Source organism: Hyla sarda, chromosome 3 (genome assembly GCF_029499605.1).
Source record: "Hyla sarda isolate aHylSar1 chromosome 3, aHylSar1.hap1, whole genome shotgun sequence".
In the NCBI taxonomy this organism is placed as follows: domain Eukaryota; kingdom Metazoa; phylum Chordata; class Amphibia; order Anura; family Hylidae; genus Hyla; species Hyla sarda.
In genome coordinates this window covers 421745647-421765117 of record NC_079191.1, presented here as the reverse complement: position 1 = coordinate 421765117, position 19471 = coordinate 421745647, and the positions used below count along the sequence as shown (strand labels likewise).

Sequence of the window (19471 nt, the reverse complement as noted above, 5' to 3'; positions counted from 1 at the left end):
GAATAGGACCATAGATGGTTATAGGCACTGTATTACAGGTCTGTATAACACAAATGCATAAGACAGATACTAAGAGAATATCTACACGGAAACTAGTGTATATTATATAAAAAAAAAAAAAAACTTTAACGGTTATATGAAGCAATAAAAATATAAGACCAGTTACAAAAATTCTAAAAGAAAAATCTGTAATAGTCTTATAGTTGTAATGTTACTGTTAACTGTATATAATGCATACTATTTCTGTGGCACTACAGGAAGTGTATATGTTACCCGGTGGCAACGCTTACGGACTTATAAGGATGCCATTAATAGGTTAGTAAAACATAAAGTGACCTTTTCCTACAGGTTCAATTGACTATTTATAACTAAACACAGAAGACCTCTTCAGCGTGGCTACAAAGCCTACGTTGTGTTACATTCTTGCTGGCGTCTTGTGTACCGTAAATGCCCAAAAAGATATTTGTGACAGCTGAACTTCCTGAGAACATTTCTCCTGTAAAGTGTGGAGTGAGATTTGCTCAAGTTCTAGATGTTCCACTATATATGTGGTTCATGTGGTGTAAGACTCCAATGTATCTAAAATACCCCGGAGCAGCCTCGATTGCTACAAGCTTCAAATCCTTGTGATGTTCCACATATAGATAGGAGTGTGGTCTATAAAAGGTATCAAAGTAAAGAACCTCTAATGAGGACTTATAATGAAGACCCCCCTACACGTTACATGTGTGTCAGCTAAACCTGCCAGGTTCAGTGCGTCCGGCCAACCATCTGGTATGTATGGAGGTCTTCTGATGATCGTGCACGTTGGGTTTCAACTGTGTGATCCTTTTGTACTTGGAGAGATAAGCCCCCACCAAAGGTGTCTAAAAGTGGCCTCCTCTCATTTCATGCAGATCACATGAATGCTCGGCCCAGCCAAGAGTTCATACGTATTAGAGGATCGAGAGAGATAGCTGTTGGCCAAACGAGCTATCTTATGTGTATGTCTACCTGGTCACCACCCCCGTGAGAACATATTGTTGCTTGTCTCCTTTTAGACTACTACTGAGTTACTTTACCTAATGATATTTTACTAACGCTCTGATAAGCAGTGATCACATGTATAACTATTAGATCCCTATTATGTGCAGTGTTGGAGTTGGATAGATTAGGACATTTTTGTAAGGGCCGACACTCTTATACAGAACATAGGCACATGAGAGGAAAGCATGGCCCGGCACTTACAGGACTAGGGCAGTGTCGTCTCAGGCAGTGTTGTCTCAGACGTAACAGGTTCACCCAGAATGAGGTTGGTATCGGAGGTGCAATGCCCACGTAAGTATCAATATGTTCACATGGCCGTTGTGCACCGACCCTATGTGTGTCCGTTTGACTTTTTTTTTTTTTTAAGGCTGACAGACCCTGAACGGGTCAAATCTTGAATGGGGTCCATCAGGGGTCCGGTATTTTACAGTAGCTGAGCGAAGAAAAAAAATACGACATGCACTATTATTTTCTCCTCGCAGCTCCTGTCCTTCCTACGGACTGGCCGACGAAGCTCCCTTTACTGGGGTATAACGGTTGTGTGAATGACCCCTTATGTGTATGGGAATCTCCCAGCTCTCCCTGATGGCAGAAATCAGAGACATAAGGATCAAGCAGTTGGATTTAAACTGCCCGATCCTTTTGTTCTTGGTGCAATAATCTCCCAATATACCGGAGATATCTGGCAGTGGCTGACCCTCATCTCTCCATTGAAAACACTTGTGCTTGGCTGAGTGTGTATGGGTATATAGGAGGATCAGGAGAAACAGCTGTTGGTGGAACAAGTAATTGGTCAACAGCTATTTAATATGTATGACCAGCTTAAATCAACTGGTGCCAGAAAGTTAAACAGATTTGTAAATTACTTATTTTTAAAATTTTTACTCCGGTTCGCTGGTTATCGGGAATGGATCTTAATTGTCCTATGTAAAAGGGCCTTAAAGGGGTACTCTGCTGAAAAAAAATCTTTTTAAATCAACTGGTGCCAGAAAGTTAAACAGATTTGTAAATTACTTCTATTTAAAATTTTTACTCCTTCCAATACTTATCAGCTGCTGTATGATCCACAGGAAGTTCTTTTCTTTTTGAATTTCCTTTCTGTTTGACCATTGTGCTCTCTGCTGACACCTCTGTCCATTTTAGAAACTGTCCAGAGCAGGAGAGGTTTGCTATGGGGATTTGCTCCTACTCTGGACAGTTCCTAAAATGGACAGAGGTGTCAGCAGAGAGCACTGTGGTCAGACAGAAAGGAAATTCAAAAAGAAAATAACTTCCTGTGGATCATACAGCAGCTGATAAGTACTGGAAGGAGTAAGAATTTTAAATAGAAGTAATTTACAAATCTGTTTAACTTTCTGGCACCAGTTGATTTAAAAAAAATGTTTTTCCAGCGGATTACCCCTCTAAGGCCCTTTTACATGGGACAATTAAGATCCATTCCCGATAACCAGCGATCTGCTGGCTACTCAGCCAACTGAATCTTTTGTGCAGCCTAATAAATTATCGTTGACGGACCCATATCCAGTTGTGTGGGCGACAATGAATTTAAGGGGCCACATGAAAGATCCAGCAATCGTTCGTGCCGCCTGACAACTGAGTTGATTCAAGGCTTAGTAAACAAGTGCTGAGATCTGCACTTTTAATTTGCCCAGTGTCGGCCTATGCAGAAGGGCCCTTGGTCAGCACGTGGGCCTACCAAAGTATTTACCGGCAGTGTTGGATGAGGGGGACAATACATATACAGTACGTCATATATGTCAATTTTCAGGACACCACCGACCTATGTGGACTTACCCGAGAGTGCTGTGTGTCCGAGCTCCATAAATAGGGGCAAGCGCCAGCACAAAAGTTTGCATTATATCCTTTGGGCTCGTGTATCCATTTCCATCCAAGATCCTTCTTGAAGTCGATATACAAAGAACGTAGACAACAGTTGTCCTGGACATTTCTGCGAAAGAAACAAACTCCCCAGTTAACTTCTCAGTGATGCGACTAACACAGTAGAGCAGTGTTTCCCAACCAGGGAGCCTCCAGCTGTTGCAAAACTACAACTCCTAGCATGCTTGGACAGCCAATGGTTGTCCGGGCATACTGGGAGTTATAGTTTTGCCACTGCTGGAGGCACCCTGGTTGGGAAACACTGCAGTAGAGTCATATTTTCTTGCTTTCTTGTTGACTAAAAAAAGCAAAAAAACTAAAAAACCTGATTGGTCGACGTACTCTCTAAACAACTCTACAAGCTCCACCCAATAGACTCAATCATAGCGAATGAGTCTAAGAGGTTGAAAACAGATTCAGAAGTAAAACCTCATTTAACATGTGATTTAATATTGAATTTAAGCTAAAAATATATAACAAATACTCCATAAAGGAGCCGATTTCTATTAAAACCCTGAGCGATCAGCTGAAGTAATGCAGCAAGTGATTACTTCTCCTGCAGCACCACCGCAGGAGAAGTGAAGAATTACATGATGCTCATTAAAATGAATAGGCTGTCAATGTAATGCATGGACTTGTTGGGTCCTCCAGAGATAGAGAGACTCTTTGTAGCCTCTCACTCTTTAGAAGTCCCCAAGCTCTTTGTAGCCTCTCCTAATACCTGAAACAATACGCAGCATCTAATGCCCGTTTTCTCCGCCGGTTTGACTGCTGGGACTCTTGTCTGTATGACGGTAGCAGCATCAGCAGTAGATGAGGGGTGTGGCTGTTTTGTTTTTTCTGACCAGGCTTCCCAATTTTATGGTCCACCACAGCATATAAGGAGTCATCAATACCTAAAATATAGAAACTGGAATCATAATTCTAATCTACAAATATAATTTATATGTTCCTAATATTTAATATCAAAGCAACATCTCCATATACAGAACCTGCAGAGTTGTAAAACAGAATTTGGGTAGGATTAGCTGGAGCACTAGAGGGGAATCACCGGTAACATTGTGCCAAATGACAGATTTGGCTAAGCTGGGGTTTACATTTAAGTGGAGTGTGGTCTGGGGTCTGTATTAAGGAGGAATAAGGTCTTGGGTCTGTATTAGCAAGGAGTGTGGTCTGGGGGCTGTATTTATGGAGTGTGGTCTGGGGTCTGAATAAAACAAAAGTGTGTATGTATTAAGGATTGCACTGGTCTGGGATCTATATTAGCATGGCACTGGACTGGGGGTGTTTATTAAGGATGGCACTGATTTGGGGTCTGTATAAAGGATGGCACTGGTCTGGGGTCTGTATTAAGAATGGCACTGGTCTGGGGTCTGTATTAACGATGGCACTGGTCTGGGGTCTGTATTAAGGATTGCACTGGTCTGGGGGTCTATATTAAGGATGGCACTGGTCTGTGATCTATATTAGAATGGCACTGGACTGGGAGTGTTTATTAAGGATGGCACTGGTCTGGGGTCTGTATTAAGGATGGCACTGGTCTGGGGGTCTATATTAAGGATGGCACTGGTCTGTGATCTATATTAGAATGGCACTGGACTGGGAGTGTTTATTAAGGATGGCACTGGTCTGGGGTCTGTATTAAGGATGGCACTGGTCTGGGGTCTGTATTAAGGATGGCACTGGTCTGGGGTCTGTATTAAGCATGGCACTGGTCTGGGGTCTGTATTAAGGATTGCACTGGTCTGGGGGTCTATATTAAGCATGGCACTGGTCTGGGATCTATATTAGAATGGCACTGGACTGGGGGTGTTTATTAAGGATGGCACTGGTCTGGGGTCTGTATTAAGGATGGCAGTGGTCTGGGGTCTAGATTAGAGTGACACTGGACTGGGGGTGTTTATTAAGGATGGCACTGGTCTGGGGTCTGTATTAAGGATGGCACTGGTCTGGGGTCTATATTAGAATGGCACTGGACTGGGGGTGTTTATTAAGGATGGCACTGGTCTGGGGTCTGTATTAAGGATGGCACTGGACTGAAGTCTATATGAAGGATGGCACAGGTCTGGGGTCTATATTAATGATGGCACAGGTCTGGGGTCTGCAATAAGCGGTAGATTGGTCTAGGGTCTATATTACAGGAAAGACTGACCAAGAGTCTGTGTTTGTTCAGCAATTCTGGAGGTTTTGTATTTATTTAGTTGGTCTGTGATCTGTATTTGTTTGGAGGTGTCTAGTCTGGGGCCTGAATTTGTTAAAGGGGCCTGGTCTTGGAAATGTTTTCATTTGGTCAGATTGTATTTAAAGGGGTACTCCGCTGCTCAGAGTTTGGAACAAACTGTTCCGAACGCTGGAGCCGAAAGCTCGTGACGTTACAGCCCCCTCATGGCGTCACACCCTGCCCCCTCAATGCAAGTCTATGGGACTTGCATTGAGGGCGGGAGGTGACGTCATGAGGGGGTGGGGCTATGAGGTCACAAGCTCCCGGCACCAGCTCCAGCGTTCGGGACAGTTTGTTCCAAATGCTGAACAGCGGAGTACCCCTTTAAGGGGTCTAGTATCTGTATTTATTTAGAGGGTCTGGTCTGGCGTTTGCAATTGTTTATGTTGTCTGGACTCTGCAATTATTTGGGGTGTCTGGTTTGGGTTTTGTATTTGTTTAAGGGTCCAGTTTGGGAACTGTGTTCATTTAGGGGATCTCCCTGATGTTTCTTCTCAAAAGTTGCCGAGTGATCACACTGTGACTGTATATCACCGAAATATAAACAAATATACATATTATCCGCACTGTACCTGCAAATCGAGTCTCTAGCTCCTCACTTTTATTCGGGATGATATAGTTATTGGAGGGTACGAAGGTGCAACAAGGACAATGTAAACTTATTTTAAATCCAAGATTACGATCTGTAAGAGAATAAAGTTACAATTTCAGTTTCATGAAAGATAATGGGGTCTAAGAAATTTATAATACATCTTAGTGCAGTGGTCTTCAAACTGTTGAACTCCAGATGTTGCAAAACTACAACTTGGGGGACAACCTTGGAGGTGACTTGACAAGGAAGTATTAATCTTCAACTTGTCGGAGTTGTTTCCATATTAAAGGGGTTCTCCGGTGGAAAAAAAAATTAGGTCTTTTTAAGTCAACTGGTTACAGAAAGTTAAACAGATTTGTAAATTACTTCTATTAACATTTTTTAATCCTTTCAGTACTAATTAGCAGCTGTATACTACAGAGGAAATTCTTTTCTGTTTGAATTCCTTTTCTATCTGTCCACAGTGCTCTCTGCTGACATCTCTGTCCATGTTAGGAACTGTCCAGAGCAGGAGAAAATCCCCACGGCAAACCTTTCCTGATCTGGACAGTTCCTGAGATGGACAGACGTGTCAGCAGAGAGAACTGTGGATAGACAGAAAAGGACTTCAAAAAGAAAATAATTTCCTCTGTAGTATACAGCAGATGATAAGTACTGGAAGAATTAAGATTTTTTAATAGACGTAATTTACAAATCTGTTTAACTTTCTGGCACCAGTTAATTAAAAAAAAAAATGTTTTCCACTGGAGTACCCCTTTAACTGGGATTATCCTACAAAATGGACCTACTAATTCAAATCTTCCATAAAGTGGCCAATGCTGGGATGTTTCGTGGGCCGATCCAGTACAGAACTTCAGGGGTTGGTAAACTTCAATCCTTAACACGATGAAAAGGCAGATTTTCAGGTCTTCCCTTTGAGCGAAGGCCATTTTTCAGAGAAGGAGTCCATGTGCTTCACCAATGACCAAAAAGAAGATCATGGCCCAATAGGTGATAAAAAGCCCTACAAAAGATGAGCAAACATCTGTCCTTACCTCTGTGACGGAGCCATTCCTTTATCGCTTCTGTCACGTCGAATGACAACCACTCCCCCTCCGCTTTCGTCTTCACTACTTTACTGTCTATGTAGCGCTGCATCGGGGACGTAAAGTCTTTGGATTTGAGAATCTGTATGAACAGATAACACCCCCAAAAAAAAGAGTAAGACAAGGCAAAACCTTATGGCATTGTGACCCTAATAAATACACAATAGTATTATCATTAAAAAGAAATAAATATTGGAGCGTAATCACTCAAACTGGTTCTGGCCAGAGGGTTACGTTTTCTGGTGTTTGGCTGAAGCATCATGCGTAGCTATGGCGATGCCCGGTCCTATAGGGGGCTTGGACTTAGAACCTATCACATCTGCTCTCAGGTGGATAAAAATTCCCAGATAGCCTGTCATTCATTGCTTGTACAGAGATTAAAATGCTTTAAAGGGTACCTCTCATCAAATAAACTTTTGATATATTTTAGATGAATGAATGTTGAATAACTTTCCAATAGCATGTTAATGAAAAATATGCTTCTTTCTATTGTATTTTTCCCGATCAGTCCTGTCAGCAAGCATTTCTGACTCATGCTGGAGTCCTAAATATTCAGAGCTGCCAGCCTGCTTTGTTCACAGCCAAACAGGCTGTGAACAAAGCAGGCTGGCAGCTCTGAGTGTTCTCCTTTGTGAACAAAGCAGACTGGCAGCTCGTAGTGTTTAGGACTCCAGCATGAGTCTGAAATGCTTGCTGCCAGGACTGGTAGGGAGACCCCTAGTGGTCATTTCTTCAAAGTGGAAAATTAAATAGAAAGAAGCATATTTTTTAATAACATGCAACTGTAAAGTTATTCTGCATACATTAATCTATAATATATCAAAAGTTTTTTTGATGAGAGGTACCCTTTAAAATTTAAGAGGTTTTATAAAACTATAAAGATTCTGGAGGGTTTATTTTTTTTTGTTTGATTTTTGGCAGAAACAACACTGCTCGATTACATTCACTTGAATGGTGTTGATCTGCAGTCCCAAACACATCCCATAATGAAAAGTGGTGCTGTTTATGGCAAAGTCCTCTTTCTGATTTCATACTGGACATCTCCTTTAACCCAGAGCTGTAGAAAGGCAAAGACCCAGCTCACTGCCCTAACCCTGTGTTCAAAAACCCTGGCCAAGGAAGTGTGGATTCTTGGCACCCGTTTGACACCAAGCACATATACCTCGGCAGCACCTCCCCATAGATATGTTTCTGCCTTAAAACATTACCATCATTTGAAAAAAAAAAAAAATTGACACTTCAGGCAAATTGGTTGGGTTATGGGTGTTCAGCCCCCCACCATTTGCTAGGACAAGCCAGGAGAAGCGTGTAGTAGATGTGTCTCTCCTTGTTTCGCTACAGAAGACAACTCCTATATTAAGTCTATGGAACCCGTCTTCTGAAGGGAGTCAGGGGAAGAAGCACTCAGACGGGCTCTTCTCTCGGCTCGTTCTAGCGATCGGTGGAGGTCTGAAGATCCAAGCCCCAACCAATGTCTAATGGCAGTAACCCTTTAACCTCTCAATGCCCACACACATATATCACCAGAATACACTCTGGATGTCACTGTCATTTGGAGACTGATGTCACAAAGATACAGTATGAAGAAAGTTTCCATGGGTCAAGACCCAAATCCTGAGACCACAAACTCTAAAAAAGGGATTGGTTGAGCACTTAGCCCACATTCTGCATCTTCTCAGACGTAAGGTTCTATATACTGGTACTTTCCCATAACATATACATCTCTTTGAGAAGAGCGAAGAAATGTTCACGAGAGCCAAAGAGGCACAAACCCTAAAATGTCATAAATGTGCTCCAGTGGAAAAATATTTTATAGAATAGTAACAATATAAACACTACTCGGACAACAGAGCGAAAGACGCTCGTGGACAAAGCAGGAGTCCCACAGACACACTTCATCAACACTTCATTGCCGATAGAGTTCCCATCTTTATGTGAAATAGGATTTAACTCTTGGCTGTACAAATAGAATATTCTCAACCATATGGGATATATCCTAGAGGCTTTACTTCCCATAGGAGCCAGTTCAGACATCAGTCCTCTGTATATAACCTCAGTCTATCCTACTCTGTCCTCCTCCATGCTTGTCTACTGATCTTTTTATTAATCTGCTTTCCAAACTGACTGATTAATCCATTCAGTATCTATCTATCTCCTTTCTATCTTTCGAATATATACTTCTTATATATATATATCTATTATATCTCTCATATCTATCTACCTTATATTCATCTTATATCTATCTATCTTCTATCTATTTCATATTTACATACTTCATATCTATCTATCTTATATCTATTGATCTATCTATTTATTTAACATCTACATACACTGCTAAAAAAATAAAGGGAACACTTGAAACTTGTAACTCCAAGTCAATGTAACTCCAAGTCAATGTAACTCCAAGTCAATGGCACTTCTGTGAAATCCCACTGTCCACTCAGGAAGAAACACTGATTGACAATCAAGGAAGGGCAACGACCCAGCAGCAGGACCGCTACCTCCGTCTTTGTGCAAGGAAGAGCAGGAGGAGCACTGCAAGAGCCCTGCAAAATGACCTCCAGCAGGACACAAATGTGCATGTGTCCACTCAAATTGTCTGAAACAGACTCCATGAGGGTGGTATGAGGGCCTGACGTCCACAGGTGGGGGTTGTGCTTACAGCCAAAATCCGTGCAGGACGTTTGCCATTTGCCAGAGAACACTAAGATTGGCAAATTCGCAACTGGCGCCCTGTGCTCTTCACAGATGAAAGCAGGTTCACACTGAGCACATGTGACAGAGGTGACAGAGTCTGGAGACACCGTGGAGAATGTTCCGCTGCCTGTAACGTCCTCCAGCATGACCAGTGGGTCAGTAATGGTGTGGGGTGGCATTTCTTTGGGGGGCCGCACAGCCCTCCATGTGCTTGCCATATGTAGCCTGACTGCCATTAGGTACCGAGATGAGATCCTCAGACCCCTTGTGAGACCATATGCTGGTGCGGTTGGCCCTGGGTTCCTCCTAATACAAGACAATGCTAGACCTCATGTGGCTGGAGTGTGTCAGCAGTTCCTACAAGAGGAAGGCATTGATGCTATGGACTGGCCGCCTGAATCCGATTGAGCACATCTGGGACATCATGTCTCGCTCCATCCACCACAGACTGTCCAGGAGTTGGTGGATGCTTTAGTCCAGGTCTGGGAGGACATCCCCCAGGAGACCATCCTCCACCTCATCAGGACCATGCCCAGGCATTGTAGGGAGGTCATACGGGCACGTTGAGGCCACACACACTACTGAGCCTCATTGTGACTTGTATTAAGGACATTACATAAAGTTGGATCAGCCTGTAGTGCGGTTTTCCCCTGTGATTTTGAGTGTGACTCCATATCCAGACCTCCATGGGTTGATACATTTGATTTCCATTGATAATTTGTGTGTGATTTTGTTGTCAGCGAATTCAACTATGTAAAGACGAAAGTATTTCATACGATTAGTTCATTCAGATCTAGGATGTGTTATCTTAGTGTTCCCTTTATGTTTTTGAGCAGTGTATTTCATATCTATGTATCTAAAAACAAGTAGAGTCACACAGCAATTTGGTGCTTGAAAATGCCAACGTGAGGTTGCCGAAACATAGCTATATTTTGCACTTTCTGATGGAATAAAGAAATCAAATTTTTTCCACCAAACCTGCTATGTGACTCTACTGGTTTTTTTTGTATAGAGGACTTCTGGGCAGGGTCCATATAACCTGCGAGGCTGTGCTGCTTTCCTGTCTTTTGTATCTCTCATATCTATACATAATATATCATTTAAATCGATCTATTTCATATCTATGTATCTATCTCATATCTATCTATCTATCTATCTCATATCTATCTATCTATCTCATATCTATCTATCTCATATCTATCTATCTCATATCTATCTATCTATCTATCTCATATCTATCTCATATCTATCTATCTATCTCATATCTATCTATCTCATATCTATCTATCTATCTATCTATCTCATATCTATCTCATATCTATCTATCTATCTCATATCTATCTATCTCATATCTATCTATCTATCTATCCATCTCATATCTATCTATCTCATATCTATCTATCTATCTCATATCTATCTATCTCATATCTATCTATCTAATTGTTAGTTTTTGCTTTACATCTTATATATATAAATAAACGTTATTCTACAATGTGAATCTCTCTTATTTCTGTGACTCTGAATCTCGGTGATCTGCTTCCACCATCTCTACATGTATATATCCTCTATATTTCAGCGGCAGGAGCAGCGCTCTGTTTGTACGATCCTTTCCATTGATCCATCAGTGAATATTAAAGGGGTATTCCATGGAAAAACTTTTTTTTTATATCAACTGGCTCCAGAAAGTTAAACAGATTTATAAATTACTTCTATTAAAAAATCTTAATCCTTTCAATAATTATCAACTGCTGAAGTTGAGTTGCTGTTTTCTGTCTGGCAACAGTGTGCAGTTCCCGAGACAAGCAGAGATGTCAGCAGAGAGCAGAGTAGAAGAGGTTTGCTATGGGGATTTGCTTCTAAACTGGGTGGTTCCCGAGACACGTGTCATCAGAGAGCACTTAGACAGAAAAGAACAACCTTAACTTCAGCAGCTCATAAGTACTGAAAGGATTAAGATTTTTTAATAGTAGTAATTTACAAATCTGTTTAACTTTCTGGAACCAGTTGATATATAAAAAAAATATATAACTTTAACTCTTTGCTTTTATCAGAGACATGTGACAGCCAGAAAGATCTTCCCAGTATTTAAAAATCTTGAAAACTAGCACTGAAATGCCATCTGCGGAGAAGAATTCCCATAAAGCGCGGCCTTATCTGATCACATTCCATTACAGTCTGCATTTGGCAGAAATCCTCCAAAATGGAGCTCTGACCCAACGTGACCCGGCAACGATTTCTCTTGAGAATCCTGTTGTCCTATCATTATCTAATCTCCATGTATATCCCTAAATCGTCAGCGGCCCCATAACAGTAATCCCAAGTATCCAGTGAAGGGCTCCAACACCGCAAAATTATAGTGAGCAAGTAAATCAATGGTCTGCGATATGTGACTTCCCGGCTGTTGGGAAACTACAACCCCTAGCATGCCCTGACAGCCTGAGTTGTTGTTTCAAAAAAGTTGGAGATCATCCACCTGCAGATATAAGTGTCTGTCTCCGGTTTGGCTTATAGTGGGGTCTGTCCTGACATCTACCGTATTTTTCGCCCTATAGGACGCACTGGCGTATAAGACGCACCCTATTTTTAGGTGCAAAATCTAAAAGATTAAAGATTTTGAACCCAATAGTGGTCTTCAACCTGCGGACCTCCAGATGTTGTAAAACTACAACTCCCAGCATGCCCGGACAGCCGTTGGCTGTCCGGGCATGCTGGGAGTTGTAGTTTTGCAACATCTGGAGGTCCGCAGATTGAAGACCACTGCATAGGAGGTAATACTCACGTGTCCCCGCCGCTCCGGACCCGTCACCGCTGCCCTGGATGTCGCTCCATCGCTGTCGCCGTGTCCCCGTCACTCCGGAACGTCTCTGCTGCCGGCCGGGTATCCTCGCACTCCGTCGCCGTCATCACGTTGTTACGCACGTAAGCGACGACGTGATGACGAGGAAGGAGAGCGCTGTCCATAAAGGGGATCCCTGAACTGAGAAGACACCGAGGAGGCAGGTAAGGTCCCTCCCGGTGTCCTGTAAGCACTAACCCGGCTATTCAGTCGGGCTGTTCGGGACTGCTGCGGTGAAATCGCGGCGGTCCTGAACAGCCTGACTGAACAGCCGGGTTAGTGTCACTTTCCCTTCAGACGCGGCGGTCAGCTTTCATTGCCGCATCTGAAGGGTTAATACAGGGCATCACCGCGATCGGTGATGTCCTGTATTAGCCGCGGGTCCCGGCCGTTGATGGCCGCAGGGACCGCCGCGATAGGGGTGTATTCGCCGTATAAGACGCACCGACATTTTCCCCCCAGTTTTGGGGAAGAAAAAGTGCGTCTTATATGGCAAAAAATACGGTATATTATGTACTAATGGAAAAAACCCTTTAGGGTCTATTCACACATACAGCATTCTGTGCAGATTTGATGCACAGGTTTTGAAGCAGTGTTCAGTCATTGAGTTTACAATGAAATCTTCAGCAGAATACTGTACGTGTGAATAGACCCTTAAAGGGTTTTATTACCCTAGGGGCAGATGGCATTAACCCCTTGTGTTCGTGATGCCAGGGCATGGTTATCCTCTATACCACCCTAGGTATGGCCGCTGGTTCCTGGGCAAGGCACGGGGCAAATAATCACTCCGATGCAAGGTTACGGAACAATGGCAGCTTTACTGAGGTAGACAGGTGTTATAGTCTTTACAGCTCAGTTAGGCCCAAGGAGATGACCAGTGACTTTAGGAGACTTGCGGGTTCACTGGGACTAGTAGTGGAATTGCAATATCCAATAGATATATTAATAACACATAGTAACACATGTTTTGCTATACACATGTTTATTCACTTTGTGTGTATTTGAACTAAACCAAAAAAGGGAGGGGAAAAAAGCAAATTGGACATAATGTCACCAAACTCCAAAAATGGGCTGGACAAAATTATTGGCACCCTTAACTTAATATTTGGTTGCACACCCTTTGGAAAATATAACTGAAATCAGTGGCTTCCTATAACCATCAATGAGCTTCTTACACCTCTCAGCCGTAATGATGGACCACTCTTCCTTTACAAACTGCTCCAGGTCTCTTATTGGAAGGCGCCGTTTCCCAACAGCAATTTTAAGATCTCTCCACAGGTGTTCAATGGGATTTAGATCTGGACTCATTGCTGCCACTTCAGAACTCTCCAGCGCTTTGTTGCCATCCATTTCTGGGGGCTTTTTGACGTATGTTTGGGGTCATTGTCCTGCTGGACCCAAGATCTCGGACGCAAACTCAGCTTTCTGACACTGGGCTGTACAGTGCGACACAAAATCCATTGGTAATCCTCAGATTTCATGATGCCTTGTACACATTCAAGGCACCCAGTGCCAGAGGCAGCAAAACAACCCAAAACATCATCGAACCTCCACCATATTTCACTGTAGGTACTGTGTTCTTTTCTTTTTAGGCCTCATTCTGTTTTCGGTAAACAGTAGAATGATGTGCTTTACCAAAAAGCTCTATCTTGGTCTCATCTGTCCACAAGACGTTTTCCCAGAAGGATTTTGGATTACTCAAGTTAATTTTGGAAAAATGTAGTCTTGCTTTTTTATGTCTCTGTGTCAGCAGTGGGGTCCTCCTGGGTCTCCTGCCATAGCGTTTCTTTTCATTTAAATGTTGACGGCTAGTTCGCACTGACACTGATGCTCCCTGAGCCTGCAGGACAGCTTGAATATCTTTGGAACTTGTTTGGGGCTGCTTATCCACCATCCAGACTATCCTGCGCTGACACCTCAGGTGTGATTTTTATATTGCCCACACCTGATACTTGCCCCGGGTGAGTTTAAAGGAGCATCACATGCTTGAAACAATCTTATTTTTCCACAATTTTGAAAGGGTGCCAATAATTTTGTCCAGACCATTTTTGGAGTTTGGTGACATTATGTCCAATTAGCTTTTTTTCCTCCCTTTTTGGTTTAGTTCCAATACACACAAAGGTAATAAACATGTGTATAGCAAAATGTGTGTTACTGCAATCCTTTACTGTGAGAAATACTTCATTTTCTAGAAACATTTCAGGGGTGCCAACATTTACGGCCATGACTGTATTCTTTATTGGTTCTCACACCAATTGACAAACAGATAAAAAATACCTGCATTGTGCTATGCGGGCAGGAGACAACACTGTATGCCAGAGAGGATAACAGCTTCAGAGGCCGTCTCTCTCCAGAGCAGTGTTTCCCAACCAGGGTGCCTCCAGCTGTTGCAAGACTACAACTTCCAGCATGCCCGGAAAGTCAAAGGATGCTGGGAGTTGTAGTTTTGCAACAGCTGGAGGTTCCTGGTTGGGAAACACTGCTCTGGAAGATTAAATACTTCTGTGAATTTGAATTTGATTTGAATATATAATGTAATACTTAATTTCAACTGTTGAGGCCCTGCAGGGAAGCAGAACACTAGCTGTCAGCTGGACCTATAGGTTACCGCCAATTACTAAGAGTCCTAGTGTGGTGGCCCAGTACAGGAGTTGCACCCCTATACCCTAGCTGCCCTGTCAGACAGCCTCCATACAGTGACCCATGGGCCCCCCTGCACCTGTTCCTTTGTATCTGCTTCTATGCTTGTTATATAGAGTATTGTATATAAAATGTGTTATGCCTTTAAGACATGTTGTCATGTGATTGTGACCCAGTGAGGTATCAGTGACCATGTGACCTTAGGGTGACCTATGGGACCCCTCCTAGTCTCCCTCATATAAGCCCTGGGTGGAGCCTCTTCCCTCTCTTTTTCTTTAAGTCTTTGCTGAGTTGCAGTGAGGTCAAGTCCTAAATGTGTGTCTGGAGTCCAGAAGAGGCCTAAAGTCTACCACGTAGCCATGGATTCTCAAGTCCATTGCCCCACAGGTCAAGTCAAAGCCTGGTAAGCTACAGAAGGGGTGAAGTCAGTCATAGTCTGTCATAGTCAAGTCAGTCCAAGTCAATCTGTCTTCAGTCAGTGTGGCTCGGCAGCAAATTTTCCCAGTCCACCATAAGTCCCAGCAAGTCTCTGAAGTCCCTGGTCACCTCCGTGGGCCTAGCCAAACTGTATAGACTGTTGCACCTGTCTCACTCAGTAAAGCTGCCGTTGTTCCGTAACTTGGCATCAGAGTGATTATTTGCCCCGTGCCTAGCCCAGGATCCAGCGGTATTCCTTTGGGTGGTATAGAGGATAAACTACGCCCTGGCGTCACGAACACAAGGGGTTAATGCCATCTGCCCATAGGGTAATTCCATCTGCCCTCATCACACCCTCACCACACTAGCTGTGGGACAACTTGTCATCATTACTAAACAAGGACTGTCCAGAACATAGAGACACATATCAATGAATCTGGTCCTCACCTGATATAGTTCTATCCGTTGCTCCGATACTCGCGCTCTCAGATTCTGTAAACGAAACACTCTAAATTCTGCCTTCACTAAATTCGAAAGGTTTTTCTCCATGGCAGAGACGTCGAATCGGATGATTCTGAAGTAAGCATTGTAATAGTTTGGGTGGATGGCATCTGCAAAAAAAAGTAAACATTTTTTTGTTGTTGTTGTAAAAATACAGTAAAACAAACATAAGTGTTAATTTAAAGACATCTACACAACAATTTAAACATAGTGACTACGCGCTAAACAAATATAATCGGCACTGTGATTTCAAACAACTTCCCTTCGTGTGACAGCTTAGGCCAGTATTTCCCAACCAGGGTGGGAGTTGTAGTTTTGCAACAGCTGGAGGCACCCTAGTTGGGAAAAACTGGCCTAGATGTTTCCTAAAATTTTTGTAAATCATTGTTTGCCAAAAATAATCCCAAACCTCAGAAAAACTGTTATAAAATGTTAGACACTAGGTGTCACCCTTCTTTGCAATCTGATATCCATTGCCTGTTGTCATTGGATTTTTGTCTCTAGTAACACAGTGAGACCCAAGACAAAATACAGGAATTGGGGGCAGAGGGTTAGCATCTACTATGAGCAAAAAAGAGCTCCTGAATAACCTGGGCTGTGTGCCCTCAAGCTGAGTCCGTCGAACAGTTGAAGATAAATTACAATCTACAGTAGCCTTTTCAGTGCACTTTCACCAGCACTATGCCATCGCAGAGCAGTTAGGACTAAGTGTGGTGCTGCGCTTTGATTGTCTAAGCAAATAATGGAGGAAGTAACCGTACGTGTACTAGTGGTAAACAGTCTCGCACTGGTCCCGACCCCTGAAATGGAGAGAATAAGAAATAGCTGTGCACCATAGGGGGGGGGGGGGGGGGGGTCTCAGGGACTCAATAGCAGACGAGAGAGAATTAAAATCACCTTGTCATACTATAAAGGGTTAATCTAACAAGACCAGACAGGTTTTTAAACAGCTTTGAAAGAACAGGTATGCTTTAAGAGTCTTAGGGCTGTCACAGCCGGTCTACACACACTGGGTCTGGCAACAGAAAAGAGTTGATGACCCATTGGTGTACTAAGAAACACTTTAGACAGATCTAAATCAGTGTTTCCAAACCCAGTTATGACGAAACATCAGCAGGTCATGTGGGTGAAAGGAGCCGCAGTTGAGCATGTGCGCAAGGAACCACGATTCTCATTATTGGTGACTGCCAGGACCCCCCCCCCACCACCACCACCACCAATTAAATACATACAGATGTTAATGTTAAATGTAGTTTTGTGCAATGTGTTATGATACTGTACTGCATAAATCATCTTGCAGCATGGCAGAGCAGTAAGCACGGAGTGTTCAGCTGTGCTTTGATTGTCTAGGCAAATAATGGAGGAAGTAACTACTAAACTAAAGGAGTTCATCACTCCTTCCAGCTCTATAGATGCACACTTGACTGTGGACAACATAAGTAACAGCTTCATAAGTGAAAGGGGCTGAGGTGCAATACCGCACACAACCTGTGGACAGGTGTGGCGCTGTTTGGAGACAACAGTAGCCATGTTTTTTTTTAATACCACATACCCTTTTTAACAAATCTTACTTCTCCCAGCCTGGAAAGAATTTCCATTTTGGAAGAGCTACCCAACCCAAGACCGACCTAACCTGCGGTGGTTAAATTTAATGCTATTATGTAAACCGTCTCATTTCGGTAGATTGAATTGTGGGTAAATTGTGCTAGTGTGGGAGTGATCTGTGAAAAACAAAAAAGACTTATGTGACATTACTGTAAGGCAATGTTTTGTTTTTCCAAGCATAGGCCTGTTGGCAAATCCATCATTGGCAACAAACATCGAAGGATTTACACGAGTGAAGAAAAAAATAAATGTCTCTTGTTTCCTCGAAGGAAAAAAAAAAACAACACAAGACCGCAATCTATATTAAGGACAAGACGGGTAGAATTGTCGGAATTCTGTAAGGACGGAAGACTCTAAGTAACGTCTCTCTGTTGTAATTACCGCCGGTAAACAAGTGTTACCAAGATTTATTTTTATGGTCTTTTGTGTTTATGAAGCTCCTGTTCTCTGGTCTATGGCCAACACTTCACAATTACTGCTTCCAACCTGGTCTCCCGAAACGCAGTAGTCATCGAGAGAGGGATTTGCAAATATTTACAGTTCCGTCTCCTTATTAAACCCAGTTGTTATCCCCGTCAGGTCCCGACCGATTCCTCTTCCCACCGGCAATTACGGTAATTAGTCAGTTCTCTGAAGGCGGTCTACCATGAACGGCTGAATGTACAGTAACTATGCTGAGGGGGAACAATGCCAGGGGCCAAAAAGCATCAAAGGACAGGGGGCTGCCCCAAAATTCATAAATATTAGTACAGCTCAGGGAAACCTGTCCGGCTTTATTGATGTCAGTGGCTTCTTGAGGATTGATGGTGTCCTCTGGAATGTTGGCTAAGACCAGCAAAATGGCTCTCACTACTGTGTGAAAATCTGCATCAATGAATGGACCGACTTCTAATGGAATGGATGAATTCTAGAGAATATCGGAATTCAATCCACAAATGGACAATGCACTGGGATACATAATTTATATATATATATATATATATATATATATATATATATATATAGTCAGATAGCACACATAACACTGAATCGAGGCCATGATAGAATATCAGACAGATGATAGAGAGAGAGAGAGAGAGAGAGAGAGAGATGAATGGATGGATGGATAGAAATGAGATAGATAGAAGATAAAGTATAGTATATAGGTGGATGACCTTGAAAAGAGGTGGATAATAGATAGATATGAGATAGATAGATAGATAGATAGACAAGATAGATAGACAGACAGAAAGGTAGAATATAAATAGCAAAATTGATAGGTAGATATAAGATGGATAAGGTAAGTAGACAGATATACAGTATGACAGATAATAGAGAAAAGATGGATAAAATATAGATAGATGACAGATAGATAAATAGATGGATGGATAGATAGCTAAATATCCAAAGGAACTGTAGCACACAGGCGTAACATAAACCAAATGTGAATTTATTCCATCTTCAGCAGTGTACAAGGAGCTACGTTTCAGCAGCCTCATGCCACCATTTTCAAGCATGATAGATAGATAGATATGAGATAGATAGATAGATAGATAGATATGAGATAGATAGATAGATATGAGATAGATAGATATGAGATAGATAGATAGATATGAGATAGATAGATAGATATGAGATAGATAGATAGATATGAGATAGATAGATAGATAGATATGAGATAGATATGAGATAGATAGATAGATAGATAGATAGATATGAGATAGATAGATAGATAGATAGATATGAGATAGATAGATATGAGATAGATAGATAGATAGATAGATAGATAGATATGAGATAGAAAGATAGATATGAGATAGATAGATAGATAGATAGATATGAGATAGATAGATATGAGATAGATAGATATGAGATAGATAGATAAATAGATAGATATGAGATAGATGGACAGATATATAGATATGAGATAGATAGATAGATAGATAGATAGACATGAGATAGATGGACAGATAGATAGATATGAGATATATAGA

At 42.2% G+C, this 19471-nt stretch overlaps 1 protein-coding gene across 2 annotated transcripts in view; it reads right to left on the bottom strand.

Annotated features, from left to right (window-relative positions):
- The window catches only part of TGFB2 (transforming growth factor beta 2), a 126424-nt gene that overhangs the window by 5859 nt on the left and 101094 nt on the right, over window positions 1–19471 (bottom strand). For both annotated transcript variants that reach the window (XM_056568356.1, XM_056568357.1), the window contains exons 2-6: window positions 15840–16003; window positions 6752–6884; window positions 5698–5808; window positions 3626–3800; window positions 2821–2974 (exon numbers count right to left, since the gene is read on the bottom strand). In XM_056568356.1, the coding sequence (XP_056424331.1) occupies window positions 2821–2974; window positions 3626–3800; window positions 5698–5808; window positions 6752–6884; window positions 15840–16003 (737 nt within the window). The remainder of the gene's footprint in view (window positions 1–2820; window positions 2975–3625; window positions 3801–5697; window positions 5809–6751; window positions 6885–15839; window positions 16004–19471) is intronic.